At 41.3% G+C, this 15,410-nt stretch overlaps 1 protein-coding gene across 2 annotated transcripts in view; it reads right to left on the bottom strand.

Moving 5' to 3' along the window:
* The window catches only part of KNTC1 (kinetochore associated 1), a 98,666-nt gene that overhangs the window by 62,678 nt on the left and 20,578 nt on the right, over nt 1–15,410 (bottom strand). For both annotated transcript variants that reach the window (XM_024257275.3, XM_063711953.1), the window contains exons 12-20: nt 15,284–15,338; nt 13,417–13,515; nt 11,879–11,922; nt 11,718–11,783; nt 11,545–11,620; nt 5,756–5,881; nt 5,576–5,665; nt 1,286–1,339; nt 588–649 (exon numbers count right to left, since the gene is read on the bottom strand). In XM_024257275.3, the coding sequence (XP_024113043.2) occupies nt 588–649; nt 1,286–1,339; nt 5,576–5,665; nt 5,756–5,881; nt 11,545–11,620; nt 11,718–11,783; nt 11,879–11,922; nt 13,417–13,515; nt 15,284–15,338 (672 nt within the window). The remainder of the gene's footprint in view (nt 1–587; nt 650–1,285; nt 1,340–5,575; nt 5,666–5,755; nt 5,882–11,544; nt 11,621–11,717; nt 11,784–11,878; nt 11,923–13,416; nt 13,516–15,283; nt 15,339–15,410) is intronic.

Here is a 15,410-nt window from a genome sequence, read left to right as displayed (position 1 = left end):
TAGTTAGATTTTTACCAAGCCTAAGAAGTTGAGGCTGCAGTGAGCTATGATCGCACCACTGCACTTGAACCTAGGTGACAGTGAGACCCTGTCTCAAAAAAAAAATGACAACAAGGATGTTCAGCCAGTTTTTGTTGCTGAAAAGATAGTATTTTTTATCACTCAACACCCCTCATAGAAACACAAATTCAGCATGAGGAATGCTATACCTGTTATGACATTCCAAATTTCTATGTAACTTATAATCTAAAAAAAAAAAAATTTTTTTTTTTTTTTTTGAGACCGAGTCTTGCTCTGTTGCCCAGGCTGAGGTGCAGTGGCATGATCTCGGCTCACTGCAACCTCCGCCTCCCGGGTTCAAGCGACTCTCCTGTCTCAGCCTCCCTAGTAGCTGAGATTACAGATGCACGCCACCACGCCCGGCTAATTTTTGTATTTTCGTAGAGATGGGGTTTTGCCATGTTGGCCAGGCTGGTCTCAAACTCCTGACCTCGGGTGATCTCCCCACCTCAGCTTCCCAAAGTGCTGGGATTACAGGCGTGAGACACTATGCCTGGCTTAAAAAGTTTTAACAAAAATGTACACACCTGAATTTTTCTGGTCCAAATGCTCCATAAAAAGTAGTCAATTTTGCATGAGCTCTTAGCACCTGAAGAAAAAACAATAATCTGAATTTATATGCAACAATATTGAAATTAAAAAACATTAAAAATTAATCATTACATTTCACATGTCTATACACATTCACATTTATCTCACATCACAACTCAATTCCCATAGGACTGCCTTTATTTCTCACACACACACACACACACACACACAAAACATGGGATAAGAAAAACATTTCCAATTACATCCAATTATAAAGGCACATACACATTAATTGTAGGAACTCTTTAAAATCAGTTTTCTCACTAATTTCTAAGTTCTTATGGTAAAATCCAGCTGGATTACAATACTTAATTTGAACTAAGAATTTGAATATTTATATGCTCACATGCACACACACATGTGTTTTGGCACCATCATAATCAACATCGCAGTTTATCTTCATTTGAACGTTTAGCAGGTACCAGGTACTATGTATAAGAGTTTATATGAATTATTTCCTTTGATCTCAAAATGACCTTATAAAGTAAGTACCTATTAATATTACCATTTTGCAGATAAGAAATCTAAGGTAACGAAATAACTTGCTCTTGATAAAATACAGGTCTATTTTGAATGGAAAACATATTATAAAGATATTCACCCACATATTAACCTAGAAATCTAATGTAATTACCTCTTTCAAGCCATCAGAATAAATGAGAGCAGTTTTATCTTCTTTCTTCAAAAGCTAAGTAAGAATAATAAGAAATACAGTTAGAAGAATATCTACTGTTTAGCTATTTCCTAAATGATGGATTTTCTGTGAAATAACAAAAATTTTTTTAAAATAAATTATCATTTAAGTGTGAAATGAATAGTAAACTATAAAGAACTGACATGTTTTTTAAAATAATGCATTTGCCCGGGGGCAGTGGCTCACGCCTGTAATCCCAGCACTTTGGAAGGCTGAGGCGGGCGGACTGCTTGAGCTCATGAGTTCGGGATGACCCTGGACAACATGGTGAAACCCCGTCTCTACTAAGATACAAAAAATTAACCAGGCATCATTGTGCGCACCTGTATTCCCAGCTACTAAGGAGCCTGAGGCACGAGAATCCCTTGAGCCCGAGAGGCTGAGGTTGCCGTGAGCTGAGATCCCACCACTGCACTCCAGCTTGGGGTACAAAATGAGACTCCATTTCAAAAAAAATATATTACAAATAAATAAATAAATAGCAATAATACTCACAGGTCATTGCAAAAATGACATTATTTGCAATTGCAAAAATTGCAAGTCAGAAAAGGTCTAGGACAGAAAAAGAATCCATTTATTATTATTATTATTATTATTACTATTTTTTTTTTGAGATAGGGTCTTGCTCCGTCACCCAGGCTGGAGTGCAGTGGCGCAATCTCTGCTCACTGCAACCTCCACCTCCTGGGTTCAAGTAATTCTCCTGCGTCAGCCTTCCAAGTAGCTGGGATTACAAGCATGCGCCACCAGGCCCGGCTAATTTTTTTTTATATTTTTAGTAGAGATGGGGTTTCATCTTACTGGCCAGGCTGCTCTCGAACTCCTGACCTCAAGTGATCCGCTCTCCTGAGCCTCCCAAAGTGCTGGGATTATAGGCATGAGCCACTGCACCCAGCCAAGAATCCATTTTTTAAAAAATTATTTATTTGGCATAAGACTAATATATACAAACGGTATCAAAACGTACCCTCCCACCTTACATACATTAGTGGAGGGATTATAGCCACCGTGCTTGGCCCAATCCCAACACTTTGAGAGTCTGAGGCAGGAGGATTGCTTGAACCCAGGAGTTTGAGGCTGCAATGCATTACAATTGCACTCCAGCCTGGGTGAAAAAGCAAGACCTTGTCTCAAAAACAAAAAGTGTTAGCAAAGATGTGGAGAAATTTGAACACTTATGCACTGTTGCTGGAAATGTGAAATGGCACAGTCACCATGGAAAACATGGTAGTTCCTTAAAAATTTAAAAGAGAATTAGGGCCCAGTGTGTTGGCTCACGCCTGTAATCCCAGCATTTTGGGAGGCCAAGGCAGGCGGATCACTTGAAGTCAGGAGTTCAAGACTAGCCTGGCTAACATGGTGAAACCCCATCTCTACTAAAAATACAAAAATCAGCTGGGTGTGGAGGCACATGTCTGTAATCCCAGCTACTTGGGAGGCTGAGGCGAGAGAATCACTTGAGCCTTGGGGGGCGGGCAGAGCTTGCAGTGAGCCAAGATCACGCCATTGCACTCTAGCCTGGAAGACAGAGTGAGACTCTGTCTCAAAAAAACAGAATTAGCATAAGACCCAACATTTCCACTTCTGGGTATATGATCAAAAGAACTGAAAGAGGGACTCAAATAGACATCTGTACACCCATGTTCATAGCAGCATTATTCACAGCAGCAAAAATGTGGAAATGACTAAAGAAGTCAGGGTTAGGGTCAGAGTCGGGACCATGGATAAACAAAAAAGAAAGAAATTCTGTCATTTGCAACAACATGAATGAACCTGGAAGATATTATGCTAAGTGAAATAAGCCAGTCACAAAAGACAAGTACTGTATGATTTCATTTAATATAAGGTACTTAGAGTAGTCAAAATTATATACATAGACAGCAGATGGTTTGCCAGGGGCTGGGGAGATGGAGAAATGGGAAGTCCATGTTTAATGGGCAGAGTTTCAGTTTCATAACGATGAAAAGAGTTGGGGAGATGGACGATGGCCGAATGTGATTATGAATGTATTTAATACCATTAAATTTAAAAATGCTTAAGATAGGCCGGGCGCAGTGGCTCATGCTTATGATTGCAGCACTTTGGGAGGCCAAAACAGACAGATCATTTGAGGTCAGGAGTTCGAGACCAGCCTGACCAACATGGTGAAACTGTGTCTCTACTAAAATACAAAAATTAGCCAGGTGTGGTGGCGGCGGGAGCCTGTAATCTCAGCTACTTGAGAGGCTGAGGCAGGCGAATCACTTGAACCCAGGAGGTGGAGGTTGCAGTGAGCCGAGATCACACCACCGCACTCCAGCCTGGGCGACAGTGTGAGACTCCCTCTCAAAAATAAAATATTTTTTTTTAAAAAGGTTAAAATGGTAAATTTCATGTTATGTACTTTTTAACAAAATGAAAACAAAATTGGGGGAAAAAAGTATAAACAACCCAAATGTCCATCAACTGATAAATGGAGAAATAAAATGTGGTATATCCATAAAACAGAATATTATGTGGCAATAAAAAGAAATATAGCACTGACACGTGCTACAGCATGGATGAACCCTGAAAATATTATTTTTATTTTTATTTTTATTTTGGGACAGAGTCTTGCTCTGTTGCCAGGCTGGAAGCACGATCTCGGCTCAAAGCAACCTCCACCTCCCAGGTTGAAGCAATTACCTTCCCTCAGCCTCCTGGGACTACAGGTGCGCGCCACCATGCCCGGATAATTTTTTGCATTTTTTGTATTTTAGTAGAGACGGGGTTTCACCATGTTCATCAGGATGGTCTCGATCTCCTGACCTCGTGATCTGCCCACCTCGGCCTCCCAAAGTACTGGAATTACAGGCGTGAAACAACGTGCCCAGCCCAAACTCTGAAAATATTATGCTAAGTGAAAGAAGCCAGACATGAAGGAGACATATATGATTCCATTTATTTGAACCGTTCAGAATAGGCAAATCTAGAAAGACAGGAGGTAAATTAGTGGTTTCCTGAAGCTGGGGGACTGGGGGAAATGGGGAATGACTATTAATGGCATAGAGGTTTTGTTTTCTTTTGTTTTTTGATGGAGTCTCACTCTGTTGCCCAGGCTGCAGTGGCGCAGTTTTGGCTCACCGCAACCTCTGCCTACCAGGTTCAAGCAATTCTCCTGCCTCAGCCTGCCAAGTAGCTGGAACTACAGGAGTGCACCACCACACCCAGCTCATTTTTATATTTTTAGTAGAGATGGGGTTTCACCATGTTGGCCAGGCTGGTCTTGAACTCCTAACCTCAGGTGACCCACTCACCTCTGCCTCCCTAAGTACTGGGATTACAGGCATAAGCCACCTCACCCAGACATTTAAGAGTTTTATCTTTTAATTTAATACTTTTTCTTTTTCTTTTGAGACAGAGTCTCGCTCTGTCGCCAGGCTGAAGTGCAGTGGCGTGATCTCAGCTCACTGCAACCTCCGCCTCCCAGGTTCAAGCAATTCTCCTGCCTCAGCATCCCAAGCAGTTGGGACTACAGGAGCGTGCCACCACACCCGGCTAATTTTTGTATTTTTAGAGACAACATGAGGTCTCACCATATTGGCCAGGCTGGTCTTCAACTCCTGACCTCAGGTGATCCACCCGCCTTGGCCTCCCTAAGTGCTGGAATTACAGGAGGGAGCCACCGCGCATAGCCTTAATTTTATTTTTTGAGACAAAGTCTCGCTCTGTCGCCCAGGCTGAAGAGCAGTGGCGCAATTTTAGCTCACCACAACCTCCGCCTCCCGGATTCCAGTGATTCTCGTGCCTCAGCCTCCCCAATAGCTGGAACTACAGGCACATGCCACCACGCCCAACTAATTTTTATATTTTTAGTAGAGATGGAGTTTCACCATGTTGGCCAGGCTGGTCTCCAGCTCCTGACCTCAGGTGATCCACCCACCTCAGCCTCACAAATTGCTGGGATTAAGGCATGAGTCACCACATCCGGCCTGGGATAGAGGTTCTTTTGGGGAGATTTAAAAGTTCTAAAATTGACAATAATGATGCTTGCACAACTCAAGGAATATATTAAAAACCACTGAACTGTATACTTTAAATAGGTGAATTGTATAGGATGTGAATTATCTCCATTAAGCTGTTATAAAAACTTTTCTATTAATAATACACATAGCGGATAGGAGGAAAAAATATATTTGAGGCAGGATTATGAGAGATTAAAGCAAATTCTCCCCTGCCCCAAAAAAACAAAATACAAAAAAACGAACCTACCCTGGTTTTGGCATAATTCAGCATCTCTTGAGTGGTTTCATAGGTTATCCACTGAGCTTTCAGGCAGTAATTCACCACAAATTCATCGTCCTGTTTCACAAATGCCAGACACATTAAGGCAACCTAATGTTGATCAACACGTCAATCTAAATACCGTAGTACGTGACAAGAAAAACATACCTGGATTTTATGTAGATTTTCCTTAGCGTCATCTACAAGTTGTTGCCATTCGGTCTGTTCACTGGCATCCATAGAACTCAATGCCAGTTTCTCCAATATATGATTTGACTTGACCTTGTAAACAAGCTGTAATATAAACATGCCACATCAAGCAATTTGAAGTACAATAATACCTGCGGATGGCTTATTCTCAGAGTAAGCCGAGTGAAACAAACTACTATGAAAAAGGTGAATCCTCATGCGCTCCAGGAATGAGATTTAAAGAAAGTAACATTCAGATATCTGAGAGGTGAACCAGATTATTAGCAGGTATGGGAACCATTTCTGTTGAGTCCTTACTAAACGTGTCAAGCAGTACACTTACTAAGAGCTTTATATGAGCTAAGACATGGAATCGAAATATCCATCAACAGATAAGTGAATAAATAAAATGTGGTATATTTGCACAGTAAAATATTGTTCAGTCTAGAAGCTAGGTGTAGTGCCAGCCTGCTCAGGAGGCCGAGGCAGGACAACCATTTGAGCCCAGGAGTTCGAGCCCAGCCTGGGCAACATGGTAAGACTCTATTTAAAAAAAAAAAAGAGGGAAAGTTTGTAATTTGCAACAACACAGACAAACCTGAAGGACATTATGGTAAGTGAGATAAGTCAGACACAATAATAAAAAAAATACTATATGACCTCACTTACATGTGAAATCTTAAAATAGTCAAACTCATAAAAGTAGAGAGTAGAGGCGAGGCACGGTGGCTCACGTCTGTAATCCCAGCACTTTGGGAGGCTGAGGCGGGAGGATTATTTGAGGTCAGGAGTTCGATACCAGCCTGGGCAGTATGGTGAAACCCCGTCTCTACGAAAAATACAAAACTTAGCAGGGCATGTTAGTGGGTGCCTGTAATCCCAGCTACCTGGGAGGCTGAGGCAGGAGAATCCTTGAACCCGGGAGGCGGAGGTTGCAGTGAGCAGAGATCGTGCCACTGCACAACAGAGCAAGACTCCATCTCAAAAAAAAAAAAAAAAAAAAAGTAGAGAGTAGAATGGTGATAACTAGAGCCCAGGGAAAGGGGCTGGGGTATACAGAGGTGTCAGAGATGTTCCAAGGCTGCAAAGCTTCAGTTAGAAGGAGGAATGAGTTTCAGAGGTCTATGATGACTGTAGTTAGTAATAATGTATATTTCAAAACTGCTAAAAGAGCCAGGCGTGGTGGCTCACACCTGTAATCCTTGCATTTTGGGAGGCTGAGGCAGGTGGATTACCTGAGCTCAGAAGTTCAAGACCAGCTTGAGCAACATGGCGAAACCCCGTCTCTACTAAAAGTACAAAAAATTAGCCAGGCGTGGTGGTGCGCGTCTGTAATCCCAGCTACTCAGAAGGCTGAGGCACGAGAATCACACGAACCTGGGAGGTGGAGGTTGTAGTGAGCCAAAATCGTGCCACTGCACTCCAGTTTGGAAGACAAAGCAAGACTCTATCTCAAAAAAAAAAAAAAAAAAAATTGCTAAAAGAGTAGTTTTAAATGTTCTCACCACAAAAAAAGATAAGTGAGGTGATAGTTACGTTAATTAGCTTGATTTAATCACTGCACAATGTAAATGTATAAAATCACCACATTGCACATCGAAAGTATATACAATCATTCTTGTTTTTCTTTTTATTTATTTTTATGAGACAGAGTCTCGCTCTGTCGCCCAGGCTGGAGTGCAGTAGCAGGATCTCGGCTCACTGCAACCTCTGCCTCCCGGGTTCAAGTGATTCTCCTGCCTCCGCCTTCCGAGTAGCTGGGATTACAGGCGCCTGCCACCACACCCAGCTAATTTTTTGTATTTTTAGTAGAGACGGAGTTTCATTGTGTTAGCCAGGATGGTCTCGATCTTCTGACCTTGTGATCTGCCCACCTTGGCCTCCCAAAGTGCTGGGATTACAGGCGTGAGCCACTGCGCCCAGCCCTTCTTTTTTATTTTTGAGACAGAGTCTTGCTCTGTCACCCAGGCTGGAGTGCAGTAAGTGTAATCTCAGCTCACTGCAACCTCCGCCTTCTGATTCAAGCGATTCACCTGCCTCAGCCTCCTGAGTAACTGGGACAACAGGCATCCACTGCCATGCCCAGCTAATATTTGTATTTTTAGTACAGACAGGGTTTTGCTATGTGGGCCAGGCTGGTCTTAAACTCCTGGCCTCAAGTAATCCACCCACCTTGGCCTCCCAAAGTGTGGGATTACAAAGGTGAGCCACTGCACCCAGCCAAGTATATACGATTATTTATCAACCGAAGAGATTTATATGAATTGTCTTTTTATATTATCATAACCTAAGAAGTAAACATTTACATGTCATCATGACACTATGGGGTAAGTACTAATATCCCCATTTTACAAACAAGAAAACTGAGACCCAAGAAAGGTTAAGTAACGTGTCTGAAATTATGCAGTCCAAAAGTAACAGAGTCGATTTTGTTTGTCTGTTTAGAGACAAGGTCTCGCTCAGTCACTCAGGCTAAAATGCAGCGGTGTAATCATAACTCACTGCAGCCTGGAACTCCTGGGCTCAAGCAATTCTCTTGCCTCACCATCTCAAGTAGCTGGGACTACAGGCGCACACCACCACGCTCACCCAGCTCATGAAACTGGTTTTTAAAGACAACCAATTTTCTAAGTCTACTAAAAGTTCTTTAAAGGTTAGAGTTAGAAATACTCAAATTTCAGGTTCTATTTCCTACGGACACAATACCAACTTTGACAGGGACTCTCTGGTTCTGAAAACTATAAATGATAACAAAGAGTAGTTTCATTCATGAATATTCCCCTCATTTCTTTCACAGATTTTCTGTTTGGGTTTGGTTTTTTTGCTCCATTGTCTCTTTTTAAACATTACTTCTAAAATCTTTCAGATGTTCAAAAAAGTAATAATGTAAATTATAAATACTATAATAATAATGTACTCATCACCTTTAGCTTAAAAAATAAAGCAGATGTTACCAATAGTTTCAGATCCCACTGTTGTCTTCCCAAATACATCATCCTCCTCCTCCCAACCAGAAGTATACATTATTCTTGTATTTAGTACTTATTCCATTAATTACTTTGTCTCTTAACTTGTATACATTTCTAAACAATACAGAGAATTATTCTTGCTGGGTATGGTGGCTCACGCCTGTAATCCCAGCACTTTGGGAGGCTGAGAAGGGAGGATCACTTGAGGTCAGGAGTTCAAACCAGCCTGGGCAACATAGCAAGACCCTGTCTTTACAAAATATATATAAAAATAAATATATATTTTTCGACCAGGCATGGTGGCTCATGCCTGTAATCCCAGCACCTTGGGAGGCTAAGGCAGGTGGATCACTTGTGGTCATGAGTCCGAGACCAGCCTGGCCAACATGGTGAAACCCCACCTCTACAAAAAATACAAATATATATATATATTTTTTAAGGAAGTATTCTGTATGTTTAAAACCGTTATATTTTTAAAACAAGCACATGAGTAGCAAGCACCCACTTAGTAAATATTAATTCTTTAACCAACTACAGTAAGGCTTTCTCTCTTATTACTTCCCCAAAAACTGACTTTTCAAGGATTATCAATGACCTAATTGCTGTATCCTCCAGACATCTTTCAGCTTTTACACTTGATCTTCTCTGTAGTATTTGAAACTGCTGATCACTCCCCAGTACATTTAAAACTTACTGCTTCCTTGGCTTCCATAATCATACATTCTTACAGTTTTCCTCCTTTATTTCTTCCCAAACATGTATACAGCCCTTCCTCCTCCATCCCTCATATGCTATTGCCCCCACATCACATCCTCAGATGTCTTTTCACTCTCTGCATTTGCTGGAGTCATCTGAGCCATTACACTGGTGTCTCCAACCCTTAGAAGCAGTGTAGGCCACTCCTCAACTTCCCACTAGACATCTCTATTTCACCAGACCCCTCCCATCCATTTTTTTTTTTTTTAATTTAGAGATGAGAGGCTCACTATGATGCCCAGGCTGGGGTGCAGTGGCTATTAACAGGCCAATCTTATTGCAGTATAGCCTCAAACAACTGAGCTCAAGGAATCTTCCTGCCTCAGCCTCCTGAGCAGCTAGGACTACCAGCATGCACGACTGTGCTCAGCTCACATCCAATTTTCATAAAGCAGAACTTTTCATCTTTTATCCCTAAACTGCTCTTCCACACATATTCCTCATTTCAGGTCTTGCCATCGTCACCCAATGTGTATGCTGAGCCAGAGTAAAGCAAGTCAACCTCAAGTCCCCTGCCCTTCCTTCCATTTGATCACTAAGTCCTGCTGATTCCACCCACTATATTCCTCTTTTTTTTTTTTTCCTGAGAGAGTCTTGCTGTGTTGCCCAGGATAGAGTGCAGTGGTGTGATCTTGGCTCACTGTAACCTCCACCTCCTGGGTTCAAGCGATTTTCCTGCCTCAGCCTCCCGAGTAGCTGAGACTACAGGCATGTGCCACCACACCTGGGTAATTTTTGTATTGTTAGTATAGTATTTTTAGGTTTCGCCATATTGCCCAGGCTGGTCTTGAACTCCTGACCTCAGGTTATCTGCCCGCCTCAGTCTCCCAAAGTGCTGGAATTAAAGGAGTGAGCCATCGCACCTGGCCTGTATTCCTCTCTTATCAGCCTTCTCTCTCACCTATATCTGTACTTCATTGCCCTGGTTCAGGTCTCCTAGAGAAAAGTACTTAGTTCCAATGTATTTACCCTTCTCCAAATTCTTTGTCTTTCTAAAATGACAACCTAATCAAGATACTCTCCTGCTTAAAACTGTCAGTAGGTTCCTATCACCTGCAAAATCAAATCTCACTCCTGGCCAGAAGTGGTGGCTTAGGACTGTAATCTCAAAACTTTGGGAGGCCAAGGTGGACAGATCTCTTGAGCCCAGGAGTTCAAGACCAGCCTGGGCAACATGGCAAAACCTTGTCTCTACAAAAAATTTAAAAATTAGTTGGGCATGGTGGTATGCGCCTATATTCCCAGCCACTCAGGAGGCTGAAGCAGGAGGATCACTTGAGCCTGAGAGGTCAAGGCTGTGGTAAGCTGTGATCACCCCACTGTACTCCAGCCTGGGTGACAGAGGCCCCTACTTCTGCATCATCATCATCTTCTTTTACTCTGCTGCCCATATAACCTACATTCTAGTCCCACCTAATCAGCAGGAGTTCCTGAAGCATCACAAGTCCCCCTCATTCTATCCATGCTGACCTCGTAACCAGAATCCCTTCCCCTCCCTGGTCTGTCTGGAACACCTTCAAGACCTGACCTGAGGCCAGGTGCAGTGGCTCACACCTGTAATCCCAGCACTTTGGGAGAACAAGACAGGCAGATCACGAGGAGGTTAGGAGTTCAAGGCCAGCCTGGCCAACATGGTGAAACCCCATCTTTACTAAAAATACAAAAATTAACTGGGCATGGTGATGCATGCCTGTAATCCCAGCTATTCGGGAGGCTGAGGCAAGAGAATTGCTTGAACCCAGGAGGCGGAGGTTGCAGTGAGCTGAGATTGTACCACTGCACTCCAGCCTGAGCAACAGAGCAAGACTCCATCTCAAGAAAAAAGAAAAAAAAAGACCTGACCTGAAAACGACCTCCTCAGTAACATCTTTCTGCCCCACTATGGGTCACTCTTTCCTCTGAATCTCTAATCAACTTCAGTCATATCTTAATTATAGCCTTAAACACATTAAATTCCAATTATATATTACATGTCTGTCCCCTCAGCCTCTAGCACATGACGAAATGCTTGTTTGGTGAACAAATGAATACATGAATGATTACCTCAACATCTAGTCCAAACTGAATGGCAAAACTCTCAGCTTCAGCAAATCTGTGTTTGTGAAGTAACCGACTCAATCTGTTAAGTTGGAAAAGAAATTTTGTTAAATGCTTATTAGTCAGGGAATTTAAGTTATTCACTAAAGGATAAAGCTTAAAAAAAAATGAGAAGTTACCTGTTTTCTGGTAAAGCTTCTGTAAGACATCTGAGTACTAACACAGAGACTGAGTCTTCAGACAATCTAGAAAAAATTTTAACTATAAATGCGCCTGTCTTTTAATATTAATACGTAAAATTTAACATAGCTATTACTTAACACGATAAAACATGACCTACTTTGGATCATTTTTGCAAACTCCTTCTAAAAGGTATATGGTATCCTACAATAACAACAAAAACATGATTAAAATTCCAATATAAGAGCAATGCATTTTATAATTACTAGAGTAACTACTGGTTCAGGCATGAATTATCCATCAACGGACTTTAAAACAACTGGGTATCACATAAATACCTACTATGTACCCACAAAAATTTAAGAAAAAAAAAAAAACACTGGGAAAAAAAATGGCTAGGAAAGATAAATCCCATAGACTCAAAATAATATCACACAGGTTACTTTCTATTAAGGGAAAAACACTTTACAAATGGAGAAATCTGACAGAACTGCCTTAACCAAATGATCGCATTTAAAATCACCCATAACAGGACAAATGGATACCATGAGCCTCTTAACGTGATGTGGTTAGAAAACAATATTACCTGTGCAGTATTTGTGCCAAAAAAGCTTAACATGAATTTAATCATGATGAAACAATCAAATCCAAATAGAGAAACAGCCTACAAAACCACAAGGTGGCGACTCTTCAAAACTGTCAATGTCTTAAAAGACAAAAAATGGACCAGATGCAATGGCTCACACATGTAATCCTAGCACTTTGGGGAGGTGAGCCAGGAAGCTCACTTGAGCTCAAGAGCTTGAGTCTAGCCCAGGAAACAGAGTGAGACCCCCTCTCTACAAAAAATGTAAAAATTAGCCAGGCCTGGTGGTGCACACCTGTAGTCCCAGCTACTCAGGAGGCTGAAGCAGGAGGACCACTTGAGCCCAGGAGTTGGAGGCTGTAGTGAGCTATGATTGAGCGACTGTACTACAACTTGGGCAACAGAGCAAGACCCTGTCTCGACAACAACAACAACAACAAAAACACATAGAGAACTAAATTTGATGAGTGATTCTTGATTAGATCATGAATAAAAAAAAAAATAGCTTTAAAGTAATTGGCCCAATTGGTAAAATTTAAATCTAGAAGAGTTTATAATAAATAGTACTGTATTTATGTTACATTTTCTGAGTATGATAATTGCATTGTAGAAGAATGCCCTTATTTTTAGGAGATACCTGCTGAAGATTTAGGCGTGACAGGTCATGATGTCTACAAGTAATTTCCAAAGTTTGGAAAACTATAGTGTGTGTGTAAAAAGAAATTAAACAAATGTGGTAAAATAGTTTTAAATATGTAAATTAGTTACATAAATATGAAAATTAGTTACATATATATATGTAACAGCAATAGTCTCCATCTCCCATTATCATCTATACTTCCTGTAGAGACAGAAGAAAGAAGAATAAGCAGATGACTGATGTTTTGATTTTTTTCTTTTTTTTTAATATGATGACTAACCTTAGACTATCAAGTAAGTATATTTGAGGATCTCTATTAATAAATATAGTTATAAACCTGAAATTTATCCAGGTTTCCACTAGGTTCCACTAATGCTTAGCTTAATTATTAAGGCTTTTAATGATCTCTGAATAGATACTGGATAAAGAAAAAAGTAGTTAAAAGAATACTTTAAAATGCAAATAAACTTACTGTGCTAATTCCTGTTTGGACCAGAGAAGAAACACTAGATACTTCCAAAGAATATAGTATTTCCATTGTAGGTAATGAATAAACCATGAGGTTTTTCATCTAAGAAAAATAGCAGAGCAATTAATTTAGCAGATCAATTTAAACGTGCAAGTACGAAACAGCACTTCACAATTAAGAGCAGATTAAAACACATGGGAGCGGCTGGGCGTGGTGGCTCATGCCTATAATCAGCACTTTGGGAGGCTGAGGCAGGCGGACTGCCTGAGCTCAGGAGTTCGAGACCAGCCTGGGCAACACAGTGAAACCCCATCTACTAAAATACGAAAAATTAGCCGGGTGTGGCGGTGTGCATCCGTAATCACAGCTACTGGGATAATCACAGCTACTGGGGAGGCTGAGGCAGAAGAATCTTTGGAACCCAGGAGACGGACTGCACTCCAGCCTGGGCGACAGAGCGAGACTGTCTCAAAAATAAATAAATAAATAAAAAACAAAAAACCAAAAACACATGGGAGCACTTTGGGAGGCTGAGGCGGGCGGATCACTTGAGGTCAGGAGTTGGAGACCAGCCTAGCCAACATGGTGAAACCCCGTCTCTACTAAAAATACCAAAATAATTAGCTGGAACATAGTGGTGCACATCTGTAATCCCAGCTACTTGGGAGGCTGAGGCAGGAGAATTGCTTGAACCTGGGAGGAAGAGGTTGCGGTGAGCCGAGATTGCACCACTGCACTCCTGTCTGGGTGAAAGAGTGAGACTGTCTCTAAATAAATAAATAAATAAAACACACAGTACAAAGCTAAATGCAAAAAATAAGCATTTATAAGTAAGTCTGTTACTGTATGACTTATTTCATTTTACTTTTTTTGAGATGGAGTTTCGCTCTTGTTGCCCAGGCTGGAGTACACTGGTGCACTCTCAGCTTACCACAACCTCTGCCTCCCAGGTTCCAGCTATTCTCCTGTCTCAGCCTCTCGAGTAACTGGGATTACAGGTGCACGCCACCACGCCCAGCTAATTTTTGTATTTTTAGTAGAGACTGGGTTTCACCATGTTGTCCAGACTGGTCTCAAACTCCTGACCTCAGGAGATCCACCCGCCTTGGCCTCCCAAAGTGCTGGGATTACAGGTGTGAGCCAATGCACCCAGCTTGTTACTATATGATTTAAATATTACATATGAAATGATGTTCTACCCCATATTCCAAATCTGTTGAATGAAAATCCGTACATATACCTGAAGTCCATTCTACGGTTTGTATTTAAGGTGAAATGTAATTCCTCAGTGCCAGAACTATGTAAGAGTCACTCTAATAAACACTTTCCTGGACTGGGCGCAGTGGCTCACACCTGTAATCCCAGCACTATGGGAGGCCAAGGCAGGCAAATCACAAGGTCAGGAGATAGAGACCGGCCTGGCCAAAATGGTGAAACCCCGTCTCTACTAAAAGTACAAAAATTAGCTGGGCATGGTGGCAGGCACCTATAATCCCAGCTACTTGGGAGGCTGAGGCAGGAGAATCGTTTGAACCCAGGGGGTGGGGGGGTTGCAGTGAGCCGAGATTGTGCCATAGCACTACAGCCTAGGGGACAGGGCAAGACCCCGTCTCAAAAAAATAATAATAATAAAATAAAATAAACACTTTCCTATGGGCATTTTTGGTTCCTGAAGTGCTCCATTTAAAATATGGAGTCAAGATTTATAGCTTTTTACTTTAAAAAGAGTTCTGCAGGTTTATTTCTGATTGTCAAGTTTCTGTGTGAACTAAGAGCTAATATGCTGTACTATTTAACATCTACTTTTGTATTCACTAATGCTTTTTCTAACACATAATATAGGCAAGCACAAAATAAAATTTTCCAATACCTTCTTATTAGCTGAAGCTGTCAGAGCTATTAATTTAAGATTTGTAATTCCTTGCCTAAAAGAGAAAAGAAGCTTTAAATAATTCAAGTAAGCTTTTACACAATAAAAACATACAATATTATCTATC

The sequence above is a fragment of the Pongo abelii genome, chromosome 10 (assembly GCF_028885655.2).
Source record: "Pongo abelii isolate AG06213 chromosome 10, NHGRI_mPonAbe1-v2.0_pri, whole genome shotgun sequence".
Taxonomy (NCBI): Eukaryota; Metazoa; Chordata; class Mammalia; order Primates; family Hominidae; genus Pongo; species Pongo abelii.
The sequence above is the reverse complement of the archived record's forward strand: the minus strand, read 5'-3'. Positions and strand labels throughout refer to the sequence as shown.